This window comes from Taeniopygia guttata, chromosome 1A (genome assembly GCF_048771995.1).
Source record: "Taeniopygia guttata chromosome 1A, bTaeGut7.mat, whole genome shotgun sequence".
Taxonomy (NCBI): Eukaryota; Metazoa; Chordata; class Aves; order Passeriformes; family Estrildidae; genus Taeniopygia; species Taeniopygia guttata.
Window position 1 is genome coordinate 9434787 of NC_133025.1, and position 12084 is coordinate 9446870.

Sequence of the window (12084 nt, forward strand, 5' to 3'; positions counted from 1 at the left end):
TAGCACTGGACAGTCTTTAAAACTGCAATTTGCTCCAGTTTGATTCAAAATGATCAGCAATGCCTGTTTTTCTTCAACTAGAAGTACTGCCTTAGAAAGCTTTTTTGGTAAATAGCACTAGCAAGTAGCACTAGCACAGGAAGATTGGAATTGGGATGCCAGTGCTGTGGCAGCAATGTCTATTTTTCACAGGATGCCTTTTGCATCTTCAAAGTATACAGGCAGATGACATGAAAACTTGTAAGGATTGTTTTGCTGTCCCTGTACTGTGTCAAGATGGATCTGGATGTGCTGGCAATTATCAATACAAAGCTCTCTTGCTTTAATCCAGTAGATAAAGCAAAGTCCCCAGGGGTTGATCCCAAGCAGCTGGCTGCAGAGCTCCAAAAGGTTTCTCTACAGCAGTCGCCTCTGGTTGCTACATCAGGAGTGGAAAAGGGATCTCATGCCCACTCTGGAACCACTTCTGCCACCTCCAGTGCTGTTCCTAGCCCTGGTCAGCCTGGTTCTCCCTCAGTGAGCAAAAAGCGGCACAGCAGCAAGGTAAGAAATTTCCAATTTATGGAGCAAGAACCTTTTGATGACAGGAAAAGACTGCCTGTTTACCTCCTTTGGTGTAGCAAGAAATCCCATCACATCTTGGAAAACTCATATCCTGGATAACAATGAATATGACTGTTAAGATATTGAATCTGGACATAAGGAAAGATTACATGATTTATCCAAGAGATTTGTCCCTCAAAAAAAAAAAAAACCCTTAATATTATTGTTAAATAAAATAACTGCTCTTTACAGCCTTTGTTGCTCTTGCTTTTCAAGTGCATCCTACATGATGGTGAGGTACTATTTCTACTAAAGAAGCTCATAGTGCTAAGACCATAACTTTCCTCTCTGTACTAAACTACTGCTCAAAGTGTTACAAGCTATGAATAATCATAGCAATAATGAGTCTCTGAAAGCCAGGGAAGGATTGAAAACAATTTGGAATTGAAAACATTTGCCATTAAAATGTGTTTTGCCACTAGCTAATTCCTGTGAACTTGTCAAGCATAATTTCTCATTTTCTTTGCCACATCCTGTCCATTCCTCAGCTAAAGTTCTTGTGCATCTGCACACCTAAAAAGGGAAAAGTGGGAATTTACTAGCATTTTTACACAGTTAAAATTGAAAACTAGATCATAAAGTCATCTGTCACATTTTTACATTTTATGTCAAAAAAGTCAAGACCTGAAGTGAAACTCAGTTCTTTGAAGACTGCATTTGCTTAAGCAATGTGCAAGACTGCTGATTGCTATTCTGAATATCCAGCTTCTGACACACTTACAATGCTTCACATTGCAAACAAACTGCTTTCTAAACATTTATTACTCTTCACTTTTATTCATTTTGGGGACTGTCAGGTTCCTACTGCATTATAGCTATGTTTTTAGTATTGTGCTGTTGAAACTGTGTCTGTGATTTGGACAGATGAGTTTAGGTACTGCATGAACCAGAACCAGCAAATGGCATCTGCTCATTTCAGACAGTTCTTCAACATGCCAACACAACTTCCATGTGAGAGGAAACACAAAAATCATTTTCATCTAGCAATTTAGTATAAACTGGGAAGATATTTGTTGATCAGTTTGATTTGGATAGTAATTCTGTCTTGCCACAATGCCCATAAACTATCTACAAACTAATTCAGGTGTGTGATGCAGAAGTTAAATCCATATGCCAATATTTACTGGATCTAACTTCAGGGAAGTAGCAGAATTGCTTCATCCTTAGGTCAATAGTTAGATTCACCACAGCATACTCTGGATATTGTATACATTTACATATGAACTTGTTTGCCATGTGCATGGTTTTTGCCACTGAGAATAATAAGTTTCTGAAGTACAGATCCTGTGGCTGGGTGAAACCTGCCATCACAGTGCAAGCACTGCATGCAGAGAACAGGGCTCAGTGCACATGCCACCATCTACACTGAAATGTAGATCTCACATTTGGTGAGATGAATCACACTCCTAAATTCACAGTAGGGAGATCAATAAGTCCCTGCTGTGCAGTATATCCTGGAGAGGTGCCCCATTCTGTCCACTTGAGGAGACTGGGTTCCCAGCTTTGGCACTGTAGCAGGTCACCTAAAGTTAGATGCATAAATTTAATTTCTGGCTTCACAGAGGATTTAGGATTCTTTCAGAAAATTCTGCTCTAGGCTTATAAAGATGAAACAAAAAATTGTTAGAACTAATGCCTTTGTGTAGGAGATGCAAAAGTCAGAACTAGTCAGGTAAATATCTAAAACATTCTTTGCTTATTTGTGAAAATCATGTTGAGAGTCATTTCTTTCATAACAAGCATAGCTCTTGTTGACTTGTATAGTTTCTGTTCATTGACTTCAGGCCAAGTTTATAATGGTGTTGAGCTCTGTTAGAAGAGAAAGCTCATCCTTTCTGGAACTGCTCTTTGCCTTGGGCTGACAGCATTTCTAGGCAGGCTGCAGCCCTGCCAAAGTATCATGACAGACTAAATATCCAAACTGCCTAGATCTTGTTTTTTCAACTGTTTTTATTTTTAGCAAGTACTTTTTAAAGGATTTTTGTATAGAATATACACTCTAGAAATATTGTTGTGTCTGTGCCATATTCTGCAGTGCCAATTTTCTCATATTTATTGTTACTACAGAATATATACACTATACACTATAGTGCATAGTGCATCAAAGCCTGGCTTTAACCAGTTTCACCTCATGGTCGTCACTGAGCAGGTGTGATGGCATTACAAAGCACCATCTCTTACATGAGTCCATGTGGGAGTATCAAAAGTAATTAGGCTGAAATTGATTAGCCACTGCAGGAGAGATTTAACCCTTGGAAGCCTTGAGCTGACAATATCTTGTGCAGACCTGTTTCTTTTGCAGTGTAAATACATGATCATTCTATGGTGAGGATTACATCCAGGATATAAGTGACCTATAGTAACATTTAATATGAAGAATGGATTGGGTTTTTTTTCTAAATCTGAAAATACTTTAGCTCCTAAAAAAGTCAACTATGAAATACTTTCCCTCTTTACAAATTAATCCTCACTGAGGCCGTGATAAAGAAAGATATTTATTTGCATCTCTGCCTCTCAGTGTGGAAGCAGCTTCAAAGCTGGCCCAGCTCTGAGCTGGGGGTTAGACCAGATGGCTTTGAATGGTCTCTTTCAGCCTAAATTATTCATGTTTCTTTAAAATATATGGGTAATTCTTCATGATCAGTTTTAAATCTGCTGGCATCAGAGAAAACAGAATATTTTATGTATTGAATCATGGTCTTGTAAATGATACAGTGATTCAACAATGATATACAATCATAAAAGTGCACCTTTATTTTACAGAGTCCACTCTACAAACCACCTTAACCACCTTTAGAAGTCCATACAAATTCATCATGCCCATTCCTTTCTCTATGAACTCCTCCTACATTATCCATACTCCTACATTCCATATTACATGACATTAGGAGTGAGCAGACTCATTATTCTTGCTATTCCAACTCATGAAAAATGAGAGCATTCAGACTAACTGGCAGTGATTTTGTAGCCACAACACAGCTAACTCCATGTTATTTTTGGTGGTGTCAGTGCTGGTACAGCCTGAGATAAGAACTGCTGGTATAGCCTGAGATCAGAACTATTCAGTATAACAAAATCCATTTGTAAAGGTAAAGTATGAGAAATATAAGCCATTTATGCCCTATTTTGAAATTCTGCATGATGCTCAGGTAGCTCCCTGTCTTTGGCAAAATCAGTGAAATTCACTCTTTGATTAGTCTTGTCAAGTACCTAAAAAGTTATAGGAGTATTTTGCTATCAATCTAAAATTTCATTTCAGATTCAGAACATTTTATAGACTACTGATGAGTTATTTTAGCTTTTGGATGAATAAACTTCTTTAAAAGCTTTGTAAGGTACCAAGAGAAGTTGATTACAAATTTTTTCATGAGAATTAGTTTTTGGATGCAAATTCATTTACAGACATATCGTGTTTGATTTGCATTTGGTTTTTGATTTTGTTTTTTATTTTCTGGTAAAGCTTGTGCTCATAAAGAAACACATCAGGAAGGCAAGGTAAACAGTAAACCAAAAAAGAATAAGGCAACACAAGACAGTGAATATATCCATATAACATGCAGATTTGGGCTAGTTTTCTCCTGTGTTTTCATTGTGATAGTTTTCAGCTGTGAATTTTCTGGTTAGTTCTCATCTGTAGATCTGACTGATTGAGTGGATGTTTCTTCAACAGAAACCTGAAAAGGGTAGTGCATCACCTTCATGCTGTGGTGCAGGAAATGTGGGCACTTCATTGGCCTAATTTAAAGCAGTTGATGTCCAACATCTTAAAAGAGCTTTGAAATGTTTTCTTGGGTTTTCTGGCAGCACAAAAGAGGCAGGTGGTTTTTACCCTTCTAGGAAAGTGATAGAAATACAAATTACATGGAATAATATCAGGCAGCTGCTCACATCTGGAGGAATAGGAAATGATGGCTTCCAGACCTGTCTCCAGAGAACAGTAGGTGTGTCCTTGTTTGCACCATTTGTTTCCTGCTGCATCAACCAAGAAAGCAGATATGGAGAGAATACAAAAATATTAAACTCCTACTACTGATGCTTGACTGATGGCTTGCAGATTAGAGGTTGGTCTAGAGTGGCCCGAGGACACCAACATTTAACAGAACAACATATTTTTGTGAGTTCAGGATTCTAATCAAGTGGTGATATTATTTTCCACAAACAAATGAGGGGAAAAAAGGCAGAAAGAAACATAAAGGATTCTATTGCTTTTTGTCAAAAACCTAGACAAGTTTAATGATAAAGGAGAGAGGAAAGTTAGGACAGAAAATTTAAATTTCGTGTCACAGAAAGTGTGGAGAGGAATTTGCAGATGAAGTCTTGTAGCTGAATTGACTATCAGAAAACACAGAATAAAGTAAAAGACGTTATTTGAGGTGGCTTGCAATTGTGTAACCCACTTTATACACACCACTTAGTATAGTACCATTTCCAGTCTTTCTACCCACTTCCACCTAAACTCAGTTTATATTAAAGTAACTTTTTCCTCTCTCTGACTTTCTCATATTGACAGAAATATACAGCTATGTTTCTTTGGCATGGTCCTTTTTTCTCTTGGCAACACTCATGTTTGTTAGACAGGGTTAATGCTATGTGGTTTTTTTATCCCCATACCTCCTTGTCTGGTCAGATTGTAAAGATTTGGTGTTGAAGTTGTTTGATTCTGTACCTGCATAAAGGCTGATCAAAATTGCTGGGCTGGACTTTAAGTGCTGTTGAAATATATAACATAGTTTTGACTGTAATAGCTGGACACAGGTTTTTGGGTTTTTTTTTAATGTAGCAGTGCAGCAGTATAAAGCACACCTGTTAAAAAAGTTAACTTTGAAAATCTATGTATTTTTAATCTGGCAGCCCACGGAAACTACAAAGTCCTCTTCCCATCCAATCACCGGAGAAATACAGGTAAATGTGTAGGTTTTGCTGTGTAGACTGTTGTTGATACTGGCTGGTTTTTTTCTGTGAAATAAGTTTCCAGAAAACTACCTCTGTCATTCAACTCAAATCCCTTAAAATATCACCAATGTAAGTCAATGCTTGATTTTTGCACCCGTCTTTAACGTTGGATTATGAAATACAACCAGAAGAATGGAAAATGCTACTGTTCCCAAAGGGACTAAAAGGACAGTTAAATTCATTCTAACCCTTAATCTTTGGCCACTTATTGTGGTTTTCCTTAGAAATTCCAGTTTACAGAATAAAGCAAGAATCACTGTGGGTTTCTTATAGTGCAGTGTATTTATTTCCATGTCATACCAAGTTATGGTTATCCCTTATGTAAATTGACTTTAGCCTTTTAAAACACTCAAAAAGAGAACAGCAGAACAAGTGAAGCCTAACTTCCTATAGATTTCTGGGAGCTTATTCCCTCGTGATTAACCTTTCTCTTCTATGTTAGCACAAAGAGTCTTTCTATAGTATTATATCATCCTTGTCAAACTTGGCCTCCAGGTGGATAGGATGTGTGTCATTAACACTCAATAAACTGGCTATTGATCAGACAATATCGAGTGTTCAAATTTCCTTTGCTTTTTCCTGATTGGAATATGGTTGTTTCCATTTTTTTCAAGGTCCAGTGTGATGATCTAGCATCTCATTCTAGTCAGGTGAAAGAGACAGAAACTTCTGAAATGTGTTTATTTGGATGAAACATAGAGGTCTAAAACTCATTTTATTCAAAGGGTTTAGGAAATATTGAATCACTCTGAAACTAAAAGTAAAAAATAACCCTACTGTGTTTTAATGCATTCACTAGCTTCAAATCAACTATGACAAACACCTTGGCAACCTTATCATCCACATCCTTCAGGCAAGAAACCTTGCTCCCAGAGACAACAATGGCTATTCCGACCCCTTTGTTAAAGTTTATCTTCTTCCAGGAAGAGGGTAAGTGTAGGACAAATTTTAACCTGAACTTTCTTTTACTTTAGTTTTGCTACGTGGCATTAATAAACAGAACTAAGAGTTATTGCTATAGAAAATCCAGGTTCAACACCAGCATAAATGGTGGATTTTTAATACAGAGTCAGATCCTATTCCCAGGAGAATATACATATTTTGCCAATGACCTTAGGAAATTTATGATCATTCCTGTAGATATATGTTTGTGGGTTTTTTTGTGTTTCCTTTTCAAAATTACAATACCTGTAATAATATTTAAAATAACAACTGCCTCAATGAAAATGTGCTAAATAGATGCAATACTCTCTGTAATAAAGAAAGCTGCATGTTAAATCTAGCATGGAATGGTTGCTTCAGCTCAAGACCATCTGAATTTAGGATTGATTTGCAAAAAAGCAAAATTAAAGTACCTGAGATAGATTTAAGGTTGCACTATAGCAAAAAAGCAAAGAAATACTTGTCAGAAAATAAATCTTTCCATCTGTATTTTATGATACTTTTTTTAAGAGTGAAGATATGGTTTTAGAAATACTGCTAATTTTATATTTAATGTCTATAGAAGTCGCTAAACAATTTTTCACAGATCATTGATTTTTTTGACTGTGTAATTACAAAGAACTCATTATTACTTAATTTAAAAGATATGTTTCTGTATCAACAACATTATAACTATTTTTTGACCTAATGTTACAGAATGTCATATGTATATGGCGAATGCATAAGAATACATAGCTGTAGTAGTGCTGCTGACTTCAGTGACACAATAGATATATCTAAAATTAAGCTGATAGATCAGACTCTATATTGCAAAGACAGATTCCTGAAAACTCCCCTGCCTGTGCAATAATGCTCATACTAAAAGACTCTTAGGATAGAGCAATGCAATAAAAATCTATATTTCTGTTCTACTCAGACTAACAGGAAGTGGATGCTCAGGTCACAGCTCACCATTTGGCATACGGGCAAGCACTACTAAATGCATGAGTGGTATAAATAAAGCCACACATTTTCTTTTGTGGCTTGCTTATTCCAGCTATAGAGCATTCAATATTGTTCAGTAGCACTGGGCCCAAAACTATTACTGAATGTAAGGGGAAGAGGTGCTAAAGCTTGAGAGGTTTTTAAATGCACCTAAGAGTCATGTAAAATGTTTGTCAAATCAATTTTAGTGGGAATTTTGCAGGTATATTCACTGATATAGAAATTAGACTTTGAACTAAAGGCGTGTTCATCCAATAATCTATCAGTTTATATTTGTTGCCAAGTTATGAAGAATTGGATTATAGTTTTGTTTAGGTTTATTGCTTTAAAATATGCCACTGTTATAGTTTTGCATGTAACTTGGCCTTTAGGGGATAAAGAAAATCACAGACATTTTCCTGAAGGTAGAAAATTGGGTTAATGCTGAATAACTTTAATTTGTAGTTCAGTCCATGCTGGAATTCTGATTCTTCCTAATGCCTTTATTTCCTTTGATTCTGATACTAGAAACTACTCATTATTCATGTTTCTTCCATTTCTGTTCTCATTTTCTCTTATGCTGCTTCTTCTGTGTTCCTATCTCTGTAAATTCTGGATATGCAGACAAGTCATGGTTGTCCAAAATGCCAGGTAGAGTCTACTATCTTCCAACTTTATTCTTTCATTTTCTGTGTGCATGAATGAGACAAGGAGCCTGTGTACTGAACTACAGAGTTCTCTTGAGTTCTGATGGCATGAAACTGTGATATGGTTCTGTTTTTCATTTACTAATTAGGTCATTTCAGGAACTGGAAATAAGTAGTTAATGCCCTTTGTGCAGTATTATTCTAAGACCAAACTCTGATGACAAGCAAAATGTCTTTTGAAGTCTGGATGAATTTAGTTCAGAGATATCTAAAACTTCATTCTCAGTCACTGAAACTTGAAAAATAATTAACTCTGAACCTGTATCAAGATTTTGAACGCTACTGCCAAGAGAAAAAGGCTCTGTTTGGTAAAGAAATTGAATATTTTTCTCTATTTACCTTGCACAGTGTATAGACATTAAAGCCAGGTATAATTCTAGCTAATTGCCCGGAAGGACAATTAAATCTGTTTGACCCCATAAGTAGTTATTTGTGGTAAACAAACTTAAAATTTAATTATTGAAATTAGGAGTGTTTTGTTTGTCCTGGAAACATAAGACAAAACTCAATTCTCAAGATATGCGAATATAGCCCAGACTAAGCACATAAAAAATATTACAACCCCGATTTTAAATTTGCTTAAAAGTAATACTCTGACTAAACAAGCGAGCAGATGAATTCCAATAAACAGATTTCTATCATCTGTCTCTTTTTTAATTACTAAAATTAATTAATGAATGTGTTAAAATTACATATTTCATACATGTAGTCTATTACACTTTTTAACAGTTATTCTATTATGCTTTTTTCATTGTATGTAATACATTTTATTGTATATTAATAAATTATAATTAAGGAATCAGAAAGAAAGTAAAAATAAAAGAGATATGCCATTTGTAACTTTTAACACAGTAATACTATTTGAATTTCAAATGCAAATGATTTCATAATCAGTGACATGCCAGTGACTGGTTAAATGAATGCATTTTATTAAAGCACCTTCATCTGTTAATCTGTTAATTGTTGCTCTGTTAATTGTTGGGGGGAAGGTGCATCAGATGTATGAACTTAATGTGTTTGACAGATCCTTCCCTTTTGAGTCCTAAAAACCTTCATCTGCCATCCATCTTAGCATTCTGCACCTTCCTAGAAGAGGTCAAGGTATCCTGCCTCCCTCTGCAACAGATACAGACCACAGACTACATGGATGTGGGCTCAGCTCACCCTTGCAGTTTAGATCCAAATATTCCATGGACTTCACTGGAAATATTTCAGAGCTGCCATGTTAACAACTATTTCATCTTTTGCAAGCTCTGGAACTCAACACTGCATGAATCACCTTCTCACACACTTCAAAAAAGAATCAGAAACTTTGAAAAGGTGATGAAGTTTTATTGCAAAAGGAGATCCAAGAAAGGAAAGGGAATGTTGGTGTCATTTTCTTGGCTGAGTGCGCAAAGGATTCGTTCCCACTTTCTTCAAGAAATGAAAGTATAGAAGTTCCCTAAAACCAGCAGAATACAAGACATCTAAACAGGATGTTCCAGGCAGGGGATGCTTTTCTCATACCAGAGAGTAGGAAAAGTAGGCTATTGACATGCTTTAAAATTTTAACTGCATTACTTAATACTATTTGCCATCAAAATCTCATTTTGAAATGAATTCAGATTTTGTATTTCAGCTTTCTTTCCAAGATATGAAAAGAAATATCTTTGTGTGAGTTTCTTTTTCATATGCTCTTGGTCCCCCTAGATTTTAAATCACCGTTGCCATTCTGTGCTATGGCTGATAGAACTCCCTGAACTCTGGAGAGTTACTACTTTCTTCTCATAAGCACAGGTGGACAGATACTTTGTTTCACAGGTCCCAAAAGCTTTCACATTTTTCAATAAACTGAAAGATAGTGGATAGCAAGATTTCCAAGAAAATACCTGGAAATACATAGAATGACTAGAGAAAAAAATCAGTGGAAAAATAGCTACAAATCCCTTTCACTTCGAGATATCAGGCTAGTAGGCGGCTTGGATAGAGCCACCTCATTTTGGAGAATAAAGCCATTCTGCAAACCAGATTAATTAGATGGGATCACTGCAAAGGAGAATTGAGTTTACAGAGTGAAAATCATATGTGTGACAGTAAAGCACATGTATCTTTCACACAATCATAAATCAGAATTGTTCCAACCTGGTACCAGCTATGGTGCATCATTAGTGACTGGCTGATTAAATGTGTTCCTGGGTGATCCTTCTCAGTTATCTCATATGAAAGGAATTAGTACATTAGGTCTGGGACAATGCTACAGTGTGAACCAAAACAGTTAAATCAGAAGGGAGAATAGTACACTACCAAAAGTTATTGTAAGGGAACAATAAAAGAGTCTAATATGGCATATACAAGTTATATTGTGCCATTTTGTCTCAGTGCTGGAGAACAGTCCTGGGAACACTTTGTTTAGTAATAGATATAGCAGGTATATATTGCAGATTGACAAAAAGGGTTTTTTTACCTTAAAGCTTATGGGCTTTTCAAAGTATTAAAAGATTCTCATGTTCTTCTACCCATGTTTTTTAGTTTTCCATTAAAATTTATGTTAAATTAAAATTGGAATGAAAGCAAATCTGACATCAAAGTTCACAGAGCTAAATGAATCCATATTCTGTTTAAGATTAGTGTATTGCAGGAAATGTAAAGTACGATATAAAGCATTAGTAAATTATTTTTAAAACAGATTATGCAGCCAAACCTTTGTTCCTGGCTATTGACAAAAGAAAAAAAGTGATCATGATGCACTTTTATGTTTCTTTCCAGTACAGTTAGAGGGATAGGTAGACAACAGGATCAATAAGAAATTAGTGTTTCAATCATTAACAGGATATTAGTTACTTTATGGCATTCATTAAATATGTTTGTGAGATGGGATTCCTGTAATTAGACATTGCAGCCTATAAATATAATGAATTTGTGCTACTTTAAGTGCTAATGGGATGGTCGTGGAAAAGAAATCAATGCATTATCACCTCAATTTAGAATCAGAGCCCAATACCTACAATGAGAGGCCAAAATATATGTGCATGTACTGACTGATGCTTTATCTTGAAATGGTTTTAGGCAGAGCAAGCATGCTGAAGAGTCAGGAGATGTTTTAAAAGATTATCTCATAAAAGCATACCAAAGAAAACATCCCAAAGGCTGTCATTGTCCTCTCGTAACCCTGAATTGCTGCAGAAATGAAATATGCAGCTCTTTTCTTTTTCTGGCTTTTAGTTTGTGGGTGTTTTGGGTTTCTTTTGTATTAGAGCTGAAAGAAACAAAAGATCACTAATGTAATGTTTTGTTCTTTTGTTCAAATTCAGTGCCGAGTACAAGCGGAGAACCAAGTACATACAGAAAAGCTTGAACCCTGAGTGGAATCAGACAGTCATTTATAAAAATATCTCCGTGGAGCAGGTGCGTAGCTGGTGGTGCTCTTGGTTATTTGCATGGTCTGCAGTGCTCACTGTGAAGGGAGCAGTGCTACTGGCAATTCTCTGACCCCCTGTAAAATCTTGCCGTGTTTAGGAGAAATTAGGAATTCTTTCCTTGCCTCTGATAGAGCCTCCTATGGAAATAATCTTTTCTTGCCCTTCTAGTCATTAATATGGTAATTTTTAGGAATTACACTCATAATCATGTTATAAGTACAGACTTGACAATTAAAAAAATAATAATAATGGAATAAATTAATAAGGTAATAAATTAAGACATAAGTTTCTCAAGTAAATGAAGAAATCATAGTCAATCTTTGTTCCAAAAGCCATGCAAGCTAACACAAAGCACAGTTTCCATCATTTTATTTTAAAAAGAGATATAATTTTTATATATTTTTAAGATATATATTTTTATATTTATCACCAATTTCATGAATCACATGAAAAAAAAATAGAGGATATTTGATTTCCTTGTCATAGAAAAATTTAACTTACATCTAGGAAGGATG

At 35.7% G+C, this 12084-nt stretch overlaps 1 protein-coding gene across 8 annotated transcripts in view; it reads left to right on the forward strand.

The window, feature by feature from the left end:
* Positions 1-12084, forward strand: part of PCLO (piccolo presynaptic cytomatrix protein) — a 313621-nt gene that overhangs the window by 233717 nt on the left and 67820 nt on the right. For 4 of the 8 annotated variants that reach the window (XM_072919151.1, XM_072919156.1, XM_072919164.1 and 1 more), the window contains exons 13-17: positions 332-543; positions 5455-5505; positions 6356-6486; positions 8086-8112; positions 11462-11555. In XM_072919151.1, the coding sequence (XP_072775252.1) occupies positions 332-543; positions 5455-5505; positions 6356-6486; positions 8086-8112; positions 11462-11555 (515 nt within the window). Of the gene's footprint in view, positions 1-331; positions 544-5454; positions 5506-6355; positions 6487-8085; positions 8113-11461; positions 11556-12084 lie in introns of those variants that run through there. The other 4 variants (XM_072919159.1, XM_072919160.1, XM_030291259.4 and 1 more) reach the window with 4 other exon arrangements.